At 45.2% G+C, this 23,863-nt stretch overlaps 1 protein-coding gene across 2 annotated transcripts in view; it reads left to right on the top strand.

The window, feature by feature from the left end:
* Positions 1–23,863, top strand: part of NCOA4 (nuclear receptor coactivator 4) — a 62,833-nt gene that overhangs the window by 15,001 nt on the left and 23,969 nt on the right. For both annotated transcript variants that reach the window (XM_088019951.1, XM_088019952.1), the window contains exon 3: positions 6,256–6,417. In XM_088019951.1, coding sequence (XP_087876077.1) covers positions 6,366–6,417 — 52 coding nt within the window. In that variant the 5' untranslated portion in view covers positions 6,256–6,365. The remainder of the gene's footprint in view (positions 1–6,255; positions 6,418–23,863) is intronic.

Below are 23,863 nucleotides of genomic sequence, written 5' to 3' on the forward strand. Positions count from 1 at the left end.
TCTTACTAATGTGAGACAATAGATAGAAACCCAGACACGTGCTATCCTAATCTTAAAGAACCTTGAATCTCTTTCTGAACCAGGCCTGACCTTCAAGCTCATTGTCTTGGTAGGAACTCAAAACACTTTATCCCTGACTCTACGAGTGGGAAGCCACAAGGCAACAGGTCATACAGTACATGAAAACATATTGGAACTGTTTCCAAAAATATCCCTCCATGCACTAGGAGTTCTGTTTGTCTTCACTGCAAGGCTCTTGCAGGCCTGATGTCCTCTGAGAGGCCACAGGAGGATTGGTTCCTTCACCACCCTGAGAGTCCAGGAAACAGAGCAGCTGTTGCCCCATAGTGCTGCTGTCACCATGTGCAGTGGGTTGAGGACACTTAGAGACCTGGCTTGCTCTCCCTGAGCCCCACGAGAATTGAGTACAACTTTCCTTTCCTGCTCAAAGACTGTCCTACCTACCTGGGGATTCTGTGGCCCACACCCTTTTCTCTGCTGCCTGTCCTGGGTTGGGTAATGGGTAGGTCAAGAGCTCCGTTTCAGGGACCCCAGTCAGTGACTCAATCTATTGCTCCCATCTCCAACTCTCTTTTCCCAGGGCTATGGGAGCTTCATCTAGTCTGCTTGGTATTAGGTATTTTTCTGGGCCCAGTGCTCAAGCTAAGAATTGGATTTGTTAATGCCCCCAAAGCCTTTTTCTCCTAAAGCTATTATCTCTGCCATGGACTGTGAAAATCTAATTTTGAAATTAACAGTTGAGCATTGAGTCACTTCTTTCTGAATTACTGCAGGAAGTACCCTACCCTCAGCCTTGGGGTACAAGGAAGTAGAGTAGGGAGGGAGGAAGGGGCAAGCCTCGTTGGCTAACATTTGTCCATACCATCCCGTTATTGTGCAGTTGATTTGAGGGAAATAGATACAGGGCTTCATGTTTCTCTACCTTAAATATTATCATTATTTATCTACCTTAATTCCTCCTCTTTTTAACTTCAGGACAAACCAGATAAGGAAATCTCTTTATTCACTGTTTTTCTTTTCCGGTAGTGTAGCAGGTGGGAAGGGAGATAAAGGTAAAGTAAAGATGACTGGAGAAAGCAATAAGGGATTAGATCCTGTAATGGGGTGTGAGCTTGGGCTTTGTGGAATAGAGCACCTGGGCCTGAAGGAAAAGAGAGGCACCTTTCCAAGAAGCTGGGAAGATGGCACATGTGTTGACCAACCAGTGTGAAGTTAACTGAGGAGGAAAGGGGGCCATGTCCTCAAATATCACCTCAACCTAGGTATGTTTATTGTGCAATAAATAGAATATATTTATAAATACATAATAGATCTAATACCATTTTCACTTCTCCCAGAATGTTATGGATAGTGTACTTGTTGTTAATTACTTCAAGCATGAATGGAACTTAACAATGAACTTACTGTTTTCCTTTCTACTATATTAGTCTGCTTGGGCTGCCATAACAAAATACCACACACTAGGAGGCTTAAACAATAAGAATTTATTTTTCACAGTTCTGGAGGCTGAGAAGTTCAAGATCAAGGTGCTGGCAGGGTGGATTTTATCCCTGTGAGGGAGCAAGAATTCCTGTCCCCTTCAAGAATCCTTCTAGCTGGACTAAGAATCAAATGACACAAGACAGGGTAACAGGAGAAAATTAACAGCATATGTATAGGAAAGCTGCATAGACATGGAAATTCCAAAGACAGGCAGGCAAAATGAGGTATATATGGCATTCTGAACTAAGGAGAAGGGGTAGGGGTCTGGGATTTAAGGAATACAGTTTACAGGGCAGTAAGAAGAAGAGCAGATAGGGGTGCTGGATGGCTCAGTCGTTAAGCGTCTGCCTTTGGCTCAGGTCATGGTCCCAGGGTCCTGGGATCGAGCCCCGCATCGGGCTCCCTGCTCCATGGGAAGCCTGCTTCTCCCTCTCCCACTGCCCCTGCTTGTGTTCCCTCTCTCCCTGTGTCTCTCTCTATCAAATAAATAAAATCTTTAAAAAAAAAAAAGAGCAGATGTTTGGTAATTAGCAGTTTGGTCTGCTATACAGATGGGTCACTCAAATAAAACTTATCTTTGCTAATAACCCTTATTCTAGGAAAGAACCAATTTAGATTCTTCTGTGTAGTTAAGGGAGGGGCAAAATTTTCTCTTGAGCCCACAGGGTTTCAATTGCCTTCAGCTCAAAATAATCCACGTACCAAAATATCCCATCTTGGGGCAGCCTGCCCTTGGCTTCCACAATTCCAAACCCTCTGCCCTTAGCTTGCAGACAGCAGCCTTTTTGCTCTGTGCTCACATGATCTCTTTTTTTGTGTGCTTGTTCAAAGAGAGGGGGTGCTCTCTGGTGTCTCTTCTATAAAGGCATTAATCCCACCTTGGAATTCCCATCCTCATGACTTCATTTAATCTTAATTACTTCCACAAAGGCCCTGTCTCCAAATATAGTTATATTTGGGGATAGGAGTTCAATATGTATTGGAAGAGGAGAGACACAAACATTCAGTTCATAACACCTGTCTAAAACTAGTCCTTTTTGTGTTCCAATAGTATACCCTCCCCTAGCTATGACTACCCAGTATTTGCAAAAAGCCATGGCCATGTGTAGTCCTCCTTCTACAGGAGTTTACAATGAGCTTTAAAAAATTAAAATGCTTTTGGCCATCTCAGTAGCAAAAGACAGTGGGAAGCTTTAATTATGCCTTAGCACAATTTTCTCCCTCTCTTATCTAGTGTTCCAAACACTTACATAGACACCAGTATTCTTCTCTTAAATAGTTCTGCATAAAGAACTTTGTTGGAAAGACAGAAAACAGCATTTATTTATTTACTTTTTAAGTAGGCTCCATGCTCAATGTGGGGCTCAAACTCATGACCCTGAGATTAAGAATCATATGTTCTACTGACTGAGCCAGCCAGGTGCCCCCAGAAGGCAGCATTTAAACTGCAGGTCCTACTATCCCGTTTTAAAAATACTGTTTATTAACATTCTTAAAAGCATAGAAATATGCAAAGAAAATAATTTGGTCCCAAATCCCACTTTCCAATAATCTATATATATAAGTAATCTCTACACCCAACATGGGGCTCAAATTCATGACCCCAAGATGAAGAGTCACATGCTATACCAACTGAGCCAGCCAGGTGCCCCCAATGTTGGTATTTTTAAAAAGTAATATATGCAAGAGATTAGAAAAATTCAGATAGTACAGAAAGTGTAAAATGAAAAGTGAAACCTCCATCCCTCACTGTTCCCCCCTTCACCCCAAAAGTAACTTGTTAATATTCATTCATTCATTGATTTAAAATATTTGTTGAGGGGCGCCTGGGTGTCTCAGTCCATTAAGCATCCGACTCTTGATTTTGGCTCAGGTCATAATCTCAGGGTCATGAGATAAAACCCCAAGTCAGGCTCTGCACTCAGTGGAGAGTCTGCTTGAGATTCTCTCTCTCCTTCTCTGCCCCTCCCCGCCTCGAATAAATAAATCTTAAAAAAAAAAAAATACTTGTTGAGTACCTGCTATGTGCTAAGTACTCTTCTTGGTGCTGGCGTTACAGTAGTGATCAAGATATGTCCAGTTTTGGGCGCCTGGGTGGCTCGGTTGGTTGGGCGACTGCCTTCAGCTCAGGTCATGATCCTGGAGTCCCGGGATCGAGTCCCGCATCGGGCTCCCTGCTCAGTGGGGAGTCTGCTTCTCCCTCTGACCCTCCCCCCTCTCATGTGCTCTCTCTCTCTCTCATTCTCTCTCTCAAATAAATAAAATCTTTAAAAAAAAAAGATATGTCCAGTTTTTACTTCATGACACTTGCACTTGTCCACTTGCACATGGACAAGGCAGGTGATAAACAAACACATGGGACGCCTGGGTGGCTCAGTTGTTAAGCATCTGCCTTGGGCTCAGGTCATGGTCCCAGGTCCCAGGGTCCTGGGATCGAGCCCCGCATCAGGCTCCCTGCTCGGCTGGAAGCCTACTTCTCCCTCTCCCACTCCCCCTGCTTGTGTTCCCTCTCTTGCTGTCTCTCTCTCTCTCTCTCTCTCTGTCAAATAAATAAATAAATAAATCTTTAAAAAAAACACAAAATATTATCAGGTAGTGGTAAATGCTATGAATAAAAAGCAGTGTGGGTGGGTACAAGGATGGGATAACTGGGTGATGGGCATTAAGAAGGGCACGTGATGTGATGAGCACTGGGTGTTAGATGCAACTGAGGAATCATTGAACACTACATCAGAAACTAATGTTAGCTAATTGAATTTAAATTAAAAAAGAAATGCAAAAAGCAGTGTGGAAGAAAGGAGAGGTTGCAAGCAGAGAACTATTCTGAGCTATGGCCTGCAGTGAGGGAGTAAGCCTCTGAATATCTGGGGGAAGAGCATTCTAGAAAGAGCATAAGTATGAAATCCAGGGGTGAAAGTTTTCTTCCTGGGCCAGCACAATGTCCACCATTCCTATTCTCTTTGAAATCTGTGCTGAGTGCAGCAGGCATTTATCACATTCGTCCAGTTCCCTCTTAGAGTAAAAACAAGATTAATAAAAGGGAAATCTAACTAAAATGGAGCTGGGAGACCAGAAGGGGGAGCTCTCCAGCCCTACCACTCTGCATCAATTACTGGAAAAACTGTCACTTCAGACCCCAGCAGAATTGTCAACAGGAAAGAATCATCAGTTATAAGCACCAACGGAAGAAATGTACATTGCATATCTTCAGCAACAAGGCCAATGAGAAACCGTCATCGCCCTGTACTCTTGCTTTACTCCAATGGACTTTCCTTCAAAACAACCCCTCCCAACTTCCTCTTCCTTCTCCAGAAAATAACATTCCTTTCCTTTGTTGGACTAGCCTATGGTTTTTGCCATAGCTTGCTTGTCCCACGTTGCAGTTCTCTGCTATTCTTGAATAAACCCATTTTTGCTGGTAAAATAACTTTTATTTTTAAGGTCATCAAAAATGTATTTGTTATACATAGGTATCTGTCAAAATTGAAATAAAGTGAAATAGACTAGAGGCGATATCCATTTCAAGAAAAATGAGAGAAAGCAAATTTGCTTGGGGAAGTGGTCTTTTCTTCACTTGTTACGTTACCTGTCTGGCTCCTGTAAGCATTTGAGCTTGCCACCCCAATAGGGAGCTGACTCCCTCATTTGCCAAAGAGGATCTGAGACTATAACAGCACTCCAATCAGGAGTTAAGGGTTAAAATGCTTCAAGCTTCTGCGCTCCCAGCTTGCTGACCTAAGCTCCCTTCTTGCTGACCTAAGCCTCTTGGTCTGTAGCAGAACAAACCTACTTTCCTTGAGATTTGCAGGCCACTGGCCTCGAGGAGTGAAGGCCCAGACTTTTCCAGAAGGTAAGCCCTGACCACCATCTAAAACACCTGCCACTGATGCTGGCCAGTCTGTTCAGGGTCATGTCCACATATGACTAATTGCCAGGGCACTGCTTCTCCTGCATGGAGACCCCTACGTCCTCTTCTCCATTTCCAGCGCCATTCACTGCCTAGTAACAAGACCTGGGGAGGGTGGGCGTCTTGCTTAGGTATCACACGGATTTAGCAGTACGCTCCTTTTTACCTTGCCCACCATGGCAAAGATTAGTAACTATGTGTGACAAGCATTTATTTTCCTAGTGAACACCTATTAAAGGAGGGTGGTTTGAAAAATAAAAATGAAAAGAGGTGGGCTGTGTCCTAAGTTATTAGGCTGGTTAGCCTCAGTTGGAATTCCCTAATGCCAGAGGTCATGGGAGGTTCACACACATTGTCAAGAGAGGAGGATGGGAGAGAAGGAGGGCAGTGGACAGCCTGGCCTGAAGGCCCCATCCTGGTGGCAGTGCCATCCTGGTGCTCCAGCTCCATGGTGCTTTCTTTCTTTTCACTTGAATCTGGCTGTTGCAGGCCCTTCGGGTACATGCATGTGGGGTGCAGCGTCATCTGAGTCAGCAGGCCTGGGTTCAAATGCTGCCTCTTTCTCACCACTGGGAAAACCTAGAAAGATTTCTTCATCCTTCTAAACCTCAATTATCCCGCCAATAAAATGGAAGTGAAAATGCCTGTTTTGCAGGGTTGCAATGAAAACTCAGGGAGGCAGTACATGCAGGCAGTTGTAAGAGGCCTGATGTGTGGGTTCCACTCTACTCCTGCCTCTTAGCCCTCTGTCCTGAGGGGATTCTGGACAGCACTAGTCACAAGGAGACTTTGAAGGCTGCTGGTGACTTTCTTCTCTCGTGCTGGTGGCCATATTTGCTTTGCAGGTGCTCTTTGACAAGAGACCATCAGGGCTGGTGATGCTGGTGTGCAGCCTTTCAGATGTGCCGGAGGATAAAAGGCCCTGCCCTAAGTCCCTGGAGTGCCTCCACGCGCCATGCAGAGTATCTCGGCCCCTCCACACCTGAGCAGACCTGGAAATGGAAGAGGTAACACCTGGCACAGCAGGGTCCCCCACACAGACTGCTGGCAACTGTACTCGTGGCTCAGTGGTTGAGTCACGCTGATTGTTCAACATTTTGAATAGCACCCCAGAAAGAAGGAACAAACTACCTGTCACCAAAGCCTTATTGTCACCACCTTATCTTCAGAAGAAGGCAAGGACCAACTTCGCAAAGGGTGCTGTCAGGAAGGCAGTGGCTTCCAGGGTCTTTGTGTAGTTGCTCTAAACTGTAAACACATGATCCTGGACTAAATAGCCTTTAATCCACTTGACAAACAAGAGTTCTGAGGCTCCCAGGGAATGCCTGGGGCACCCCTCTGTCTGGAACAAAGCCTGGTTTTGTTTCTCGGTAATCCCAGACCTGTTTGCTTTAGCGCCACCTCTTTGCTTCAGTGTTTTATCTGTTGTTTTCACCCTCCTCTGATAAGCTTTCTAATTGCCTTACAGGGGAAAAGAAGAAGACATTTGCCAGCAGTCTTTTTGGGCTCCTTAGCTTCAAACATTCTTCTGACACCTGCCCACAGTAGACATGACTCATGGCGTTTAGTGTTGCTGGCAGTTGTGGCAGCTGTGGCAGTTCTTGCTGTTCTTCTAGTGGCTTCACAGTCCCACTGTGAGGTTCCCTTGGCACTGCAGAATCTCTGTCCCCCCGCTGCCCTTGCCTGGTGTAGAGAGGGTTTCACCCTTCCCAATGCTGTGTGACAGCCTCTGTTGCATCTTTGGGCACGTGGAAGTGAATTTGTCTTACTGTCCTGTAGAAGTAAATGAAAATACTCACTTTGCATAAATTAATACACGGAATAGGGTCGGCCTCCACCTTTCTGGTTTCTGGAGGGTGAAAACTGTAGGGCCTGACAGTCTCAGATCCAGAAGCCTCTTCACCTCTGGACTGAACACTTGAAACCAAAACATGTCCTTTTGCCGATGCTCATTTGAGTCCATTTTTTAACACAGTTGACAAGATCCTGACTAGTGCAGAAATTGGTCTTGCCAATGGGGTATCGCTGCAGACTCTAAAATCAAACAATGACGGGGTTGGGTGGCCCTTCAGAGCGGATTGTTCTTTCCTGGCTGGAAACTTGACAATTCTCACATACTGGATATTTTTCCTTCTGCCCTTTCAGGCCCATCTGTCATGAGGGAGGCTGGAGGAAGCCCCTGGGAAGATGTGTAGGGGTGAATGGGATCCGGATGGCGCCTCTGGTAGAGCAGGGAGCTGGAGGGAGAGCTGATAGATGGGTGGGACAGTTCTCATCTCCCTTCTCTGTGAGATAATAAGCAAGATTATCTTCTGGGTGTCAAGGAGGCACAGGTGGATGGCAGGTTTAAGAGAAGTGATAACAATCTGGAGGGCTCTAGAAAAGGATGGGAGAGTGACAGGAAACAAGTACTCAATTTGGAGACTGGTGGAGAGGGGGCTCCACCAATCCTAGGAGCCCAACCCTGATGCGGCATCAGTCTGAGGGAGGGCTGGCTGGCTGTGTGTGGCTCTCTGAATGCTGAGCAGCTCTGTGGGGGCAGAGCTGGGCCAGGGGGCTTGCAGGCTGATGGACAGGCAGGGAAGTGTGGGCACAGTGGAAGACAGGGTGCTGAGGAGCTCATGCTCTGGTTGACATCTTATTGGTGTCCACCCTCCTTTGCATGGCAAACTGCAGTCAGGTGAGGTAGCACCTCTTCCCACAGTAGCCCAAATTCCCAGAAACAGCAACTGAGAAGATAGGAGTACACCTGAGGCACAGCGGGGAATGTGCCATGACCATTCTTGTCTGGCTTTATAGGCTCCATGAGAAATTGTCCATAGGAACAATGTCCATTATGAAGGTTCCATTTCAAAGCCTGACTTGTAAAGGCCTTTAGGTTTTAGGTGGTGAGAGAGGACAGCATGTTCTCTCCCATTGCCACCTGATCAATCAAATGTCAGCAGAACTGAGCCTCTGCTAGCAAAACAGTATTTCCTATTCCAAAGACAGCTCTTCCCAAGAGATTAAAAATTAGACCAATAGTTGTCCACTAGAAAACTCCTGAACATTCCTCATCATAATTATAGCAGGGAATAGAAAACCTAGTTTATAGAGTGTTTTATGTTCACTCTTTGCCATCTGTTACTTCCCGAGTCTTTACAATAGCCCTGGGAGGTAAGCAGGCTCATCCTACTATTTCTTTTTTTTTTTTAAGATTTTATTTATTTATTTGAGAGAGAGAATGAGAGCCTGAGAGGGGGGAGGGTCAGAGGGAGAAGCAGACTCCTTGCTGAGCAGGTAGCCCGATGCGGGACTCGATCCAGGGACTCCAGGATCATGACCTGAGCCGGAGGCAGTCACTTAACCAACTGAGCCACCCAGGCGCCCCTCATCCTACTATTTCTATACTTCAGTTGATGATGTGAGGTGCACCCACCCTCATTCTTCCTCCCTCCTTTGCCCTGCTCCCTGAGACTATAGTCATTTCCCTCTGACAGTATATGGAACTCTACAATTTACTAGTCACTGGATTTTCCCCCAGTCTCAGGCCTTGCTCATTGCTGCTTAAAAGCCATAATACAGTTTATTACAATAAACGTTTTAAAGGCTTACTTGTAAAATGGACTTGGCAAAAAGAATAGATACACTTAAAGGGCCAAGCAGTGTTTTTTCTATATCATCTGTCTCCTATGGGAGGGAGGAATCTATGTTAATTAAAAGACCAACCACCTATCAATTTAGCAAACATGAATCCCCCTAGGTTATAGTAAGGGAAGTTGTATTTCTGAAAAATAAAATAATCCTGGATTGGAACTTGAAAGGAAGGAGTTGCTGTGCAATCATAAGGCACCGAATGGGCACTCGATGAATATTTATCAACGCATCAAGACTCCTGCATGTGCCAATACTTTGCCCACCTTTTCTCAAAAGCCTATCTGTGAACTACAGGGAAGCAATGTTTGGGGATCATCAGGAAAGATCTTTACCCAGTAGATATGACAAGATTTCACACGGTATCTCATAAAATGTGAAATTGAAGCTACTTCTGAGAGGAAATTAGCAAGTAAAAACCTACATGTACTGAGATCATCCATTTATAGAAAGCAGCTGCTCTGACCTTCCCTTTTCCTCAGAATCACTGGCTACAGACAGACCTCATGATGGAAAGGGTGTGTCCCCAGTGAATTGTGGCCTCGTGCTTGTGGCTTGTGGCACTGTCCTCAGTGTGAAAGCAAATGGTACATCACAGAGACAAAATCCAGCAGAGCATTGCCAACGCTTCTCAGAGTAGACAGAGTAGAGGAGGCTTGGGCCACCAGACTCTGGCGGGGGGTGGGGGGGGGTGGCTGGTGGAGGGATGCAGCAAGCTGCTGTTGCTTGGCGTTACCTGCCTCTATCAAAAATGATGACATCAGGGGCGCCTGGGTGGCCCAGTCATTAAGCGTCTGCCTTCGGCTCAGGTCATGATCCCAGGGTCCTGCGATCGAGCCCCGCATCGGGCTCCCTGCTCCGCGGGGAGCCTGCTTCTCCCTCTCCTACTCCCCCTGCTTGTGTTCCCTCTCTTGCTGTCTCTCTCTCTGTCAAATAAATAAAATCTTTAAAAAAATAAATAAATGACATCACCCTTTATCAGGCCCTGGGCTGAATCTTGAGACACAGTCTCTCATTTATTTTTCACGCCAATCCTTTGAGAACTTGGATTAGAATCTACTTCTGTCTTAACCTGTGCACAAATATTGCTCTGATTCTGCATTCACCCAGCTCCTCAGGCAGCGTTTTCTAAAGGAGGAGACTGTGATCAACAGAGACCATGAGATACAGCTGAGAGTGAATGGTGGGAGCAAGCAGATCAGAGTTCTGATGCAGATACTCTCCTTTATGAGCTGTGATAGATAGTGAGAGGGTCTTCTCTTTCCTCATCATTCTCTTTCCTCAAGTGAGAAGACTTGGTGACCTCACAGGGAAAATCTCTTTGCTGCTACAGGGAAGCCTCTCCATACGTGTTCTTCCTTTCCTCATTCCCCTCATCAGTGTGATGAAGGGAACTTGGTACGTCGACATTCATCTATGGGTTTCTTGGGAGTTTGGTACAACCCTGTGGATTCACAGATCAGAGCAAGTAGTGGGTTTGTCCATATACTCAGATGCCGAGCATCACAGCCCAGAATGTGGTAGCCCCAGCAGGACACTACTCCCCATAAAGACCTGGCTGCCAAGCAAGCCCACTTCCCAGGAGAGTTTCTTCACTTTGTTCTTTTTAACTGTAGCAATATTAAACATATTGGCACAACACTGCCTGTGGCCTTGAAAGTCCATTTCAGAGGAGAGTAATGGAATATTTTCTCTCCCAACAGTTGGAGCCTGGGAGGGCATGGCAAATGTCCTGGAGCCAGCAGTGACTAGAGGAAGAGGCTGGCTTAGAGAGAGGGTCCTGGGGCAAGTGCAGACGGTGTGTGCTCCTTCACAAGCATTTGCATCTGGTGGGGCAGAACACAGAGCGCAAGCTTTGCATCCTGTCGGGCACACTAATCTGCTTGTAGTTACTCTGTGATAGGCCCCGAGCTCCATTGAGTCCCAGGGACTGGTCCAAAAAATGAACCAAGTCTCCAGATTATCAACAAACAGTCTTGTGATAATAATTCTCAGCCCCTATTTGCATGGCACTTTACAGTTTCTATCACCCCTTACACATGCATGGCTTAATTTAAATCTCACTGCAAGCCTGGTGGTTGTTATCGCTGGTCTCAATTTATACAAGAGCGGCAGTGCAGCGATGGCTCCCATTTCTAGTGCACATGTTGGGTGTCAGGAACTGTGCTAGGCACTTTTTGGTCACCCCTTCATTCATTCAACAAGTAGTGCCTACTATGTGCCTGGTACTTTTCTGAGTGTTGAGAATAAAACCATGAGCAAAAGAGTCAAAATGCCTGCCCTAAAGGAGCCGATAGTCTAGCTGAGGGGAGGCAAGCAATGACAAATGAACAGGTAGGTCACTGTGTCTTAGGTGGGTGATGATCTGTGCTTTGTAGAAACCTAAAGCAGGGAAGATGAGGAAGAAGGTAGTGTGTGGGGGCTGGCATGTGGGTGAGATGTTGTACAATTGCTCAGGAAAGGGCCTACTGAGAGGGTGACATTTAGGTAAATGTCTGGAGGTGTCCGCGGCCAGCAAGGAGGGTGAGGGCAGCTGGGACGGAATGCGTGGCAGACCTGTAGGAGACATAAGGCCAAGTCACTTTGGGCAAGTGACAGGGCCAGTGTGATAATGTCACATGGCCCTCAATTTACCCTACCCTGTAACATGGTGGAGAAGGCCCAGACAGCCAAGTAGAATGGTGTTAAATGGGAACTGGACAAACAAGAAAGCACATATAAAAACTGATGAAATCGGAATTAAGTCTGTAGTTTAGTTATACAACTGGACCAATGTCGAGTTTTTGGGTTTTGAAAATGTGCTATGATTATTTAAGATAGTATCACTAGAGAAGCTGGGTGATGGTACCCAGAAACCCATTGCACTGTTTTTGCAACTGCTTGTGAGTCTTAAGTTATTTCAAGAGAAAAAGTTGTTTAAAAAGTGGGAATATGGGGCACCTGGCTGGCTCCGTCAGAAGAGCATGAGTTGGAGCCCCACATTGGGTGTAGAACGTAAATAAATAAAATTTTTTAAAAGTGGGAATAGGACTTAAAGGTGTGCAAACACAGAAAGAATAGAGCACTAAGAGAAGAAAGCAAGATGCAGAAAGAACAGTGTGTGTAATGCCCTATGAATTGCGTTCCACAAAGCATGCACCCACACGTGTATGTGCAGACCACCTCCAGCAAGGTTGAATCAGTAGCAGCCATGAGTTCAATCTAGAGGAACAGACAGACTGGGAGACAGGTGGAAGAGAGGCATGTGTGTGTGCATCTAAAATCCATTTTAAGATAAAGGGGAAAATAAGACCCATTCAGTCTATAAAGATGGAAGTTGAAATAGGAGCAAACATCGAAAATCAATCTGGCAGGTTTGGGTAGAGCTGGCTGCAAGACATCTGGGGAGGGCTGCTCATTTTGTTTTCCTTTCTCCCCACTCCCTGTGAGCAGCCCTCACGCCTGCTCACAACATCCTTTCCCCATCACTTAGGCTCCTGGGGATGGGGGGGCAGAGAGTGAGGGGGTGGGAAAGCAGAATCACCTTCCTGCCGGCACCTGATGAGTGACAGATGAGCTCTTTCTAACCATGGCACTGAGTGACAAGGTCAGGATCTTTCTCCTGTTCTGGAATACCTGCATTAACCCAGGTCTGATTTTATCCTGTGTGACTGCTCTCTGCCAGGCACTGTGCCGATCAGTGGGAAGGACATCAACAGGACTGTCTGAGTCAGAGTTCTCAGCTGTAAACAGCAGAACCTCCTCTAGTCTGTGTGAGCAGGAAAGTAATTTATGAAAGATAATGGGAAACTCACAGGTTTTGTGGAAGGCCAGAGATGCAGGCTTGGTTTTTCCGATGGAAACCCCAAACCCCACTGCCGATGACTCCAGGTAGATCTCACTGTCACTGGTCTCAGTCACTGCACACTGGCACCTAGAAACCCTTGTCCTAGAAACTGCCTAGCCACCGCCCTCATCCCTATGTAAGTGGTTCCCATGCATCCATCCTCTTTAAGGGAGTCCTCCTCAGTGGGTCTGATTGTGGAACTGAGGTCACATGCTTGTGACCTACATATAATGGGACTCATACCTAGGAAATTCTTCAGACTTGGTGTTTCAAAAGAAACCGAGGGGCTACAAGCCATGAAAAATATGCCCCTGACTTCCAGGAACTTAGAGTTGATGTGGTTTAAACATATGTGGTGAAAGCAGAAGTGTGCAGGAGCCTGTGGTTTCCTTGGTGAGTGGGGAGGCAGGCCTTCAAGGGAGCAGGAGAGTACCCCAAGCAGTGTTGGGGGGTGGTAAGACTGATTTTAGGGCTGGTAGAGGATGGCACTGGGGAGGATCACTGTGGTCAGCTCTGAAGACCCTGGAGAGCCAATTGGTGAAGAGGCCTGAGCTCTCCTCTGTGGGTAAAGGAAAACCTGGGGTGGAATTTGAAGCACTCTAGCAGCTGTGGAGCGATTAGGGACAATATGGTGTGGTGGGTTACATTGTGTTCCCCCAAAATTCATATGTTGAAGTCCTAAGCCCTTGTACCTCAGAACGTGACTCTATTGAAGGTAGGGCCTTTATTTATTTTTTTAAGATTTGTTTGTTTATTTGAGAGAGAGAGCACATGCATCGTGGGGGGGAGGGGCAGAGGGAGAGAGAGAACCTCAAGCAGACTCCCCACTAAGCACGGAGCCCGAAGCCCCAAGTCTGAAGCCCAGTTTTAGGACCCTGAGATCATGAGCTGAGCTGAAATTAAGAGTCAGAGGCTTAACTGAGCCACCCAGGCACCCTTGGAGATAGGGTCTTTAAAGATGTAATTGCGGGTAAAACAAGGATGAGCCTTAGTCCAGGTTGACTGGTGTCCTTTTGAGAAGATTAGGAAGCAGATGGGCACAGAGGAAAGACCATATGAATGAATACTCAGGAAGCTGAAGGCCATCTGCAAACCAAGGAGAGAGCCTCAGAAGGGACCAATCCTGCCGACACCTGGATCTCAGGCTTCTGGCCTCCAGAACTGTGAGAAAATAAATTTCTGTTGTTTAAGCCCCCCAGTCTGGGATATTTTGTTATGGCAGCCTGAGCAAACTCATACAAATGGTAACTCCTTTAAATATACCAGGAGGCTCTGCTTGTTACTGCCCCTTAAAAGCCATCCTGGGCATCATGGGAGGAAGAAGGGTTTTTTGGAAGATCATTGTTGAACAAAGAGAAGGAAGGCTTGCTTGGTGCAGCAGGGAGTAAAGACTTAAGATTCAAGAAGAGTTCTGGGAAGTTCGAGCTGTTCGAGGCCAAGTGGCTTGTCAAGGGAAAACAGGGCTGCAGAGTGCTGCTCTCCCATGCCCTCAAGGCTGGGTTTGGGGCATTCCTGCTCTCAGAGTAGGCTCCAAGAGCAGTGCCCTGGGGCTCTGCTAAGCTGACCCACTGAACTAGTCTCACGCCTTCTTGGAGTCCAGCTTGGCCACCTGGCTGTGGATTGGCATCCGTGAGTCATGTGCCTGGCCATCTGCATAGCACAGGATGAAGGCTCAGGAGAGCAGTTCTCCTCTCCTCTGCTCTTTCAAGTCAAGGGCAAAGGAGGGGTGCGGATGGCAAAAGTAAACATATAATTGGGGTAGAGACCTGATTTATGAACAAGTAAGACATCTAAAAACATAGTTTCTTGTCGGTAGTCAACCTTCTGTAAATACTGAATGTGTTCTTGGTGAGGTGTCTTTCTGAATAGTGCCAAGTGGGTGGTTGCCCTCTCTTGTATAAGTTTGGTGTGACTTTCCCTGGGTACACAGCCTGTAAAGATTCCTACTCATCACCATGGTAGGTAATTGTGATGTAACCCGCCGTATTTCACTTCATGATACATGGTGATTGTTTGCTCATGGCATTTCCTATTCTCTTACCTCCTTGGTTTACCAGGTTTTTGTTTGTTCATTTTGTTTTATTTTTGTTTTGTTCTCTTGAATCAGCATGTTCTCAACCAGCCCTATTCTTGGGCATTTGGGTTTGTTTGCTTGTTTTTTTCCATTTTCCCACTGCAGAGGGTATCGTTGAGGAGGAGTGTCTGTCTCCTTTGCTGTGTCACCCTGTTTAGAATCAAGTCCTCCAAGGGAAAAGGTGAAGTCAAATGTTGCAAACAGTTTTGAGAAGTTGGAGATGCACTGTCACATCCCTCTACATAAAAATTGCCCTAACAAAAACCATCCTTGTGCATTTTGCTTCCTATACATACCTCTGTTTCCCTCTGGGTATTAGACATTAAATAATTATTCTTGCTGTTCGTTATGGTTCTGTTTTATCAATGTATTTATATTTCTTGCATTATCAGTAAGTTGAACAAATTTTTCATGTGTTTGCTCATCGTTCATGGGTCCATGCATGTGCATGAAATGCCCCTTTATTTCCTCTGCCATTTTTCTGCTAGGATGTTTTGCTTTTTCCCACTGATATTTAGAAAGAAAGTCTTCATATAATGAAGTTATTCTCCAAATTTGGCCATTGCTTTTTAATTTTGTTGACGGACTCACAACTTTTACATATTCAAACCTATTTCTTTTATTTTTCTTTTCTACTCAGAATAAGACAAATATTTACCTGTATGTCCTCTGATGAATTCATGATCTTATTGTAAAAATTTAGCCTTTGAATCCTTCTAGAATTTATTTCATTGTGGGAACTAAAGTAAGAGATTAGTTTTGTTTCTTCCCAAATAGTCTACCACTTGTTGAATACCATTTATTGAATAATCTGTACAGATTTCAAAGACTAAGTTTATTTTATATAATCTTTTACATATATTTATTATATATTTTCTGGGTTTTCTATTTTTTTTACCTATGTTACCTATGTCTTTCTATTCTTATATCAGTAAAACATTACTTCAAGAAGCTTCTGTTCATAATTAATTTTAGACCTCTTACAGAACAAGCACCCTCAGTCCATCTTCCTTTTTAAAAGGTTCCTGTAAATTCTCATGTTAAAGTTTGTTTATCTAGCTTGCTCATCTCAAAATGTTTACAAAAGCAATTTGGTACTTTTCTTTGTCCTATAGATCCAGTATCAGCCTAGATGAATTGATATATTCATGCAGCACTCAAGATGCCTTAATCATCTGGAAACAAGGTTTTTAGCCTCATGGTCTGAGAACTTTGACTAACCCAGTTGCCCCATCAAGTTTCCTATTGCGTTTTCTTTGTCTCTGTATCTTTATCAGTGTTTTATTATCTTCCTGAAAGTCCCTTTACTGCCTCATTTCTTTCGTTTTTAAAATATTTTATCTATCTATCTATCTATTTATTTATTTATTTGAGAGAGAGAGAGTGCATGAGCAGTGGGGAGGGGGAGAGGAAGAGGGAGAAGCAGACTCCCTGCTGAGCAGGGAACCCAATGCAGGACTCGATTCCATGACTCTGGGATCTTGACCGGAGCTGAAGGCAGACGCTCAACTAACTAAGCTACTCAGTCGCCCTACTGCCTCATTTCTATCCTTTAAATTATACATACTCTGAAAAAGCAGCTAAAAATCACCTATTCACAAGGGTTTCTTGAACCTCCTCTGTGATAAAATAGCACACTCTCATTGCTCTATGACTTGGGACTCACATTTAGCTTTTTCCAGTTTATTTGAAGTATTCTCTGTAGGTCTTCTTTCTTTGCTAGATTACCTGAGGGTAGAAGCTCCACCTTTAAACCACCTGCCAGAGTCCAGCAGGGATCCTGGTACAGGACATTCACTCGGTGATTACCATCTGAATTTATTGGTTCTCCTTCTCAGCCCTGCTTTACATTACATAATGTTCTGGGCAGCCTCTGGGTTTTGGCCACCTCTGTCACTTTATGCAATGCTCAGTGCCATACCAAATAAGCACACTCCATGTGGTTTATCTAATGGTAGGTCCTGGCTTCTCAATTTGTTATATTATTGCAGCCTGGTAGATGTAACCTGTTGGCAGATGTAGGCCTTTGAATGTACATGAGAGGATTAGTGCAGATATAGAAATGGCGTAAAATGAGGAACTTTAATGTGCCATTTATATAAGATAGTAGTTCTCAACCCTAGCTGTTTGAGAATTTTGTGGAGGGTTTTTGAAACTTAGCAGTGCTCAGGCCCCATCCCAGACCAGGTAAATCAGACTCTTCAGGGTAGGAGCTGCACACTTAAAAGGTTCTTGATCAACTCCTACCTGCAGCCATGGTGGAAAACTGTTGATCATTTCAAAGCAGTACTTCTCAAATTTTAATGTGCATGCCAACCTTCTGGGAATCCTGTTAAAATACAGATAATGATTCTGTGGGCCTGGGGTGGGAGTGATATCCAAGATGGCCTCAGGGGGTGCTGAAGCTGCTAGTTCTGCCAGCACAGTTGGATCACTGAGGATCTAAAGCAGGGGCTCTCCGCCTTGGTTGAACATTCAAATCACTTGGGGAGTTTTCTAAAAATATGGCAGTCTCAACCCTATGCTCAGAGATTCTGATTTCATTGTTCTGGGGTGGGGCCCAGGCGTAAATTTAAAAATACTCAAGATGTTTTACATGTGCATTTGGGGTTCAGAACCAAAGCAAAGAGGAGAAATGAAGCATTTCTCCAGAGATAATCCCACAGAAAAAACAAAACAAGAAACTTGACCCCAGGCACCCTTCGGCTCATAACAGCTATCTGATTAAAGAGGAAGGCCTTATTTTTTCTTGAAATGTCTGTTCTGAAATAAAATTTGGAAGGATTTAAGCTTGCTTTAAGGAAATATGATCAGTGGCATGAACTGGACAGTACTGGAATTTAGCTGTGGGTGAACTCAGAAGCACTTTTCTTAGACACCTTTAATATTGATGAGATTGTCTCCTTCTGAGTGAGGAGCAGATGGCAAGGGCTGACCCATGTTACGTAATTTGGGGACCCCACTGATGCTGCCACAATGCCACATGTATTATTTTAGAGTGCAAGGATCTTGATGGAGTCACACCTTAACGAATTCCAAGTGGGAGACTAAGGTCTGTGAGGAGTGTCTTTGTGGCCAAGATGGAATTAACTGTTGCTATGAGGAAGTCTCAAACCAGTAGGGCCAATCGGGGGATTCAGCTCTGTTGGGCTGCTCTCTGAGGAATACCTACTCCCTTCTTTCAAATTCCCATCCTGAAGGAGGTTTAGTTTTTCAGTGCCATTTCTTCCTTCCTCCCTTCCTTCCTTCCTTCCTTCCTTCCTTCCTTCCTTCCTTCCTTCCTTCCTTCCTTCCTTCCTTTCTTCCTTCCTTTTTTATTGTGGTAAAATATATAAAACATAAAATTTACCATTTTAACCATTTTTACGTGTAAAATTCAGTGGCATTAAGTACATTCACATTTCTGTGTCACCATCTCCAGAACTTTTTCATCTTCCCAAACTGAAACTCCGTGCTCATTAAACAACTTTCTGTTCCTTCCTCCACCCAGTCCCCGGCAACCCCCATTCTACTCTGTCTCTATGAATTTGACAACCTTAGGCACCTCATCTAGGTGCTATCATATAGTATTTGTCCTTTTGTGACTGGCTTGTTTCAAGATAATGTCCTTAAGGATCATCCGTGTTGTAGCATGTCTCAGAATTTCCTTCCTTTTTGAGGCTGAATAATGTTTCATACATTTGGGGTGCTTCTACCCCAGGCTTATTTCCTTTAAGTAGGTTTTGAAACTTGATAAATATTTTATTATTAAATACCTATATCCAGATGGGTTGTGGGCTCAGGATAGGAAATAACACCCAATCATCTGAAGGTGTTCTAGAAGTTGGCCAATGTCACTTTAGTCTTAGCTTGTAGCCATTTGTAAGAACAGGAGTGGCTGCGAGCACAGCAGAGGGGGTTGCATGTGAAGGTGCAGAGGATGACCTGTAGTATGCTTTACACTCTAAACCCTGTGTTGCTTCACTGGCTCAGTTTAACTCAAGTCAGCACAAAGGTTGTGTAGATGTTTTCTGCTGGATTACTGTGGACACCAAAGGTCTAGTGTTTGGGGTGATAAAACAGAGAGTGCCCAAATTATGACCCTAATTGTCCTGTTTCCTCGGCAGCTATGTCCATAAGAGCCACTCCCCACACCCCTCCCAGTCCATCTGATGTCTTCATGCCAGCCTCGGCCTGTAGCATTTTGCAAGAAGAGGAGCTGCTCTGATGACAGAAACATTGGCATAAATAGCGTTTCCCAAACTTGCCTGATCATAGACACAGCTGGGAAGTTTGATGAAATACACATTTCTGGGGCCTATCCCAGAACCTACTGAATCAATCTATAGGGGTGAAGGAATCTGAATTTTAACAAGTGCCTCCGAGAGACTTATGGCACTAGCAGTGAGTGGAGGAATGAGCACTTGACTTAAACACCTGAGTGCTACAGATTTTAAGTGTCTGGAAAATTCCAAATATATGTATTGAGTATGCCCCATGCTAAGTCCTTAATGGAACAGGAAGGATATTGGATTGGGAGACTGGCTGGCTGGTTGGCTGAAGCAGGTTCCCAGGTATTGCCTTGGTTGGGTCACCACATATCACAGCTGAACCTTGGTTTTGTGGTTCCAGAAATCTGACATTGTCTTTCTATAAAGTGTCAGTGTGGCTGTAGGGTGTGATTGTACTGGACCAAGTTAAGGGCTAGGGAAATGTTCCTCTCTGATATGAGTGCATCTCCAAAGAGGCCAAGGCATCCACATTGCCTGGATTTGGCACTCCCCCACCCTGGTCAGTGCCGCATCATCACAGCTATGTCAATACAACCCTCTTCCAGGGCTTTGTGAATCGAGTATAGAAAAGAGTGATGAGAGAAGAGCCCCAGTGCTAGAATCAGAGTAACAGTCTGAATCTCCATTCTCTTGTATACCAGTTCTGTGACCCTGATAAGTTTCTTAATCTCTCTGAGCCTCAGTTTACTCACTGTAAAATAGGGATAATCAGGTGCATATGAAAATTAAATGAGATTTTAAATATAAATTAACTCAAATATGTCATGCATTCTCTCTGCCAGTTCTGTGTCCCCTGAGCCTGGGTCAGTAACTGGCATCTAGTCTGGGCTCAAGGTGCCCCTCCCCTCTTTCCTGCCACATTGCCTATCCCGTTTGGCACACTGCTCCACCCAGAGGAAATGTGTGCATTTCTCCCTACTGTTCAGCGCCAACTCCTTTGCCCTGTAATTGTCTCACAGCCTAGTGAGTTTTTCTCACCAACTTTTTTTTCCTTTGCCATAACAAAATAAAGGATTTGATTACATTTTTCTCTGGGAGAATTTTTTGACCTATTGCATTTTCTAGGGGATGCTGTCCAGATCTCAAGCTGCCCCGCAGCATTCCAGCCTGAGGTTGGAGGCCCAGGCCCAGACTGCCCTGGTCTCCCCACTGTCCAGCACTCCCACCCCAGGTGCCCTGAGAAAATCTTTTTCCATTTCTTATTATGGTTTTTACTCTTTGGAGAGAGTATTGAAATGTCCTCTTTTGTTAAAATAAGTCAAGGGACACCTTTTGGAAGGAAACATTATCACAAAGGGCCCTGAGGATAGCTGCTTCTATGTATATTTTGGGGAAGGGCAATTTAAATCTGGGGTTTCTGGAGGGCGATGAGCCCTAAAATGGTTTGCACCATTGAATGTGTGGGTGGATCTTCCCAGGGAGATGGTCCCCATGTAACAGCACTCCAACCGGTCTTAAAGGTTGACTTGCTTCAAGCTTAGGCACTGCTTGCTTGTCGACCTAAGCCCCTTGGCTTGTAGCAGAACTAACCTACTTTCCTTGGGATTTTGCAGACCACTGACTAGCCTTGAGGAGTGACGGCCCAGACTTTCCCAGGAGATAAGTCCTGACCACATTTGAAAACAGCTGCCACTGATGGCAGTAAGTCTGTTACGCATCATGTCAGCATATGATGAACCACCTGAGTACCAGGGTCTCCTGCACAGAGTGCCCCCTCACTGTTTCCCCTGCTTTCCCCTTTACAACTCTCTGGCTTCACCTGGATGGGGGAGATGGTCTTTGGGATGTTGGTCCACCATCTTCCCAGGTTGCCAGCTTCCTGAATAAAGCAAACTTTCCTTTCCTACCATCACTTGTTTCTTGAGTATTGGTTTTAGAGCAGCGAGCAGTCAAACCTGAGTTCGGAATTGGTTCTCTCTCTGGTAACACCTAGTTTTCATCATATTCTTTCTGAGCTCTATGATCCCCACCTGGAGTGATTATTATTTTTTTTAATATTTTCAAAAAAATTTATTTGAGAGAGTGAGCGCGTGCAAGTGAGATAGAGCAGGAGCTGGGGGAGGGTAGGAGCAGAGGGGGGAAGGGTGGATGGGAGAGGGAGAAGCAGACTCGCTGCTGAGCAGGGAGCCCCATGAGAGGATGCAGGGCTCAATCCCAAGATCCTGGGATCATGACCTGAGCCACTCAGGTGCCCCTCACCTGGAGTGATTGTTCCTCTTGGCTGAACCAGTTCCTATCCTTTTTTTTTTTTTGAAAGATTTTATTTATTTATTTGAGAGAGAGAGAATGAGAGAGAGCACGAGAGGGAAGAGGGTCAGAGGGAGAAGCAGACTCCCTGCTGAGCAGGGAGCTCAATGCGGGACTCGATCCCGGGACTCCAGGATCATGACCTGAGCTGAAGGCAGTCACTTAACCAACTGAGCCACCCAGGCGCCCGAACCAGTTCCTATCCTAACTGGCCTCCATCCCAGGGACAGTTCCCTTCTCATATTCAAGCAGCAGTACTGCTGGCACATCCTGAGTAGGGAGGGCAAGAAGAGTCAGGCTGGAACAAGTTGCCTGGCCCCACAAGAGCCCAGATCTGCTTCTGGGCCCATCAGAACTTGCTGCTATCTTTCTGTGCATGCAGGACAAGGTGGAATTTAGGAGTGATGCCAGAGATGGTCTGTGTGTTGATAGTTCAGGTTCTATGTATTCAGGTCTAGGTTCCTGAAGGAGGCACTTCGGTGTTGCCAAAGAGTGACCTTAAGTTGGTGAGGGGCATCCCAGACAGTTGGACCTAGTCCTGGGGAGGTGGGGCATCCTATTCCCTTCTAACAGGCCTTGCTCTTGTCTCAGTGACAGCCCTACTACACCTGTGTGTTATCACAAAAGCCAAGTGCTAGAATATCTTCAACAAGGAGACCTACAGCTCTAAGACGGTGGAACAGAATCACCCAGAAAGGACCTGTATTGTCAGTTGAATGGATAATGTAACGTGCTTGTAGTGGGCCCAGAGCTCCCAGCCTGAGAGGGCCCATGTTTTCCAGGCCAGGCCTTGTTCCTCTTTGGCCTCTAACAATCTATGATTGTGTAACCCTACCTACCGGCAAAAAAGCTTTTGAGCAAAGACTTAAATCTGTGTATGCTTTTAGTTTATAAATTATTATGCATTAGTTTATAAATTATGTATGTATTATAAATCATGCAAACACTGAAAGAAAACAAAAAATAAATATGAATAAAAGTTATAATGGCTTTATAATATATACTGCAATAGATCATTGTATGTCTCCTACTTAGGGGACCACGGCTGCTTCTGTCACTTCTGATATGTCTGAAGCCTGCTGCCCTGGTGTCCAGCTATCTGGTGAACAATCCAAAAAATACATGTGTCTTCGAGATGAAATCAGATCCCTCATTTTCTTTTAGGTTTTCATGCTTATCCTTCCTTCCTCTTCTTCAGAGAGCATCCTCCATACTGTGTCCCACATATACCTTTGTGTTTGCTTGAGGTTAGGACAGGTTTTTTTTGTTTTTTTGTTTCTTAAGTAAGTGCTAGACACAGTGTAGGGCTTGAACTCATGACCCCAAGATCAAGAGTCCCATGTTCTACCAAATGAGCCTGCTAGGCACCCTAAGGTTTAGGGCAGTTTAGAGCAGGACAGCCTGGGAGAAGCGCCTCCAAGACCACACACATCCTGATGGGGTATTAAAAGGCCAGGAACTGGGGTGCCTGGGTGGCGCAGTTGTTAGGCGTCTGCCTTCGGCTCAGGTCATGATCCCACGGTCCTGGGATCGAGCCCCATGTCGGGGTCCCTGCTCTGCAAGGAGTCTGCTTCTCCCTCTCCCATGCCCCCTGCTTGTGTTCCCTCTCTCACTGTCTTTCTGTCAAATAAATAAAATCTTTAAAAAATAAATAAATAAATAAAGGACTGGTCAACTTATTTAAAAAAATAAAAGGCTAGGAACTCTGCCTTGTAGATGGAAATGGCTTGGGTGCAAGGCTCTAGTATATTTTGCTGCAAACAGACCACCCCAAAACTTCGGAACTTAAAAACAGTGACAGGGCGCCTGGGTGGCTCAGATGGTAAGCGTCTGCCTTCGGCTCGGGTCATGATCCCGGGGTCCTGGGGTCGATTCCCGCATTGGGCTCCCTGCTCCTTGGGAGCCTGCTTCTCCCTCTGCTTCTCTCTCTCTCTCTCCCTGTCTCTCATGAATAAATAAATAAAATCTTTTAAAAAAAAAAAAAACAGTGACAATGTTGATCATCTCTTGCTGTATCTGTGTGAGAGAATATTTGTTCACTCCACAGTTCTTTACTGAGTGCCTGGGCCAGGTTGTGATTGGAGCCTGGGGCTAAGCAATTAACCAGAGAAACAAGGTCTCTGCTGTCCTGGGGCTTAGAGTCCAGTGTGTACGTGACAGATCACAAACAGTTCTCTTGTTGAACATTCTGTGGGCAATCAGTAAAGAGCTTTATTTTTCCTCTGCCCCTGAACTCTACGTGTTTAAACATGCTATGTGGACTAGTTGAGCAATCTAGGCAGGCCCTTTAGTGGTTTTGGTCCTAAGATAATTAAAAAGTGCTTTGGTCACTTTTAGTTACAAAACAGTATCAATCCAGAGTCTGCATCTGAATTGAAGAGGGGGACAAGAGAATTAAGGGT

This window comes from Eumetopias jubatus, unplaced genomic scaffold (genome assembly GCF_037043125.1).
Source record: "Eumetopias jubatus isolate StellerSeaLion01/CBP00866 unplaced genomic scaffold, mEumJub1_p1.0 scaffold_17, whole genome shotgun sequence".
NCBI classification, from domain to species: Eukaryota; Metazoa; Chordata; class Mammalia; order Carnivora; family Otariidae; genus Eumetopias; species Eumetopias jubatus.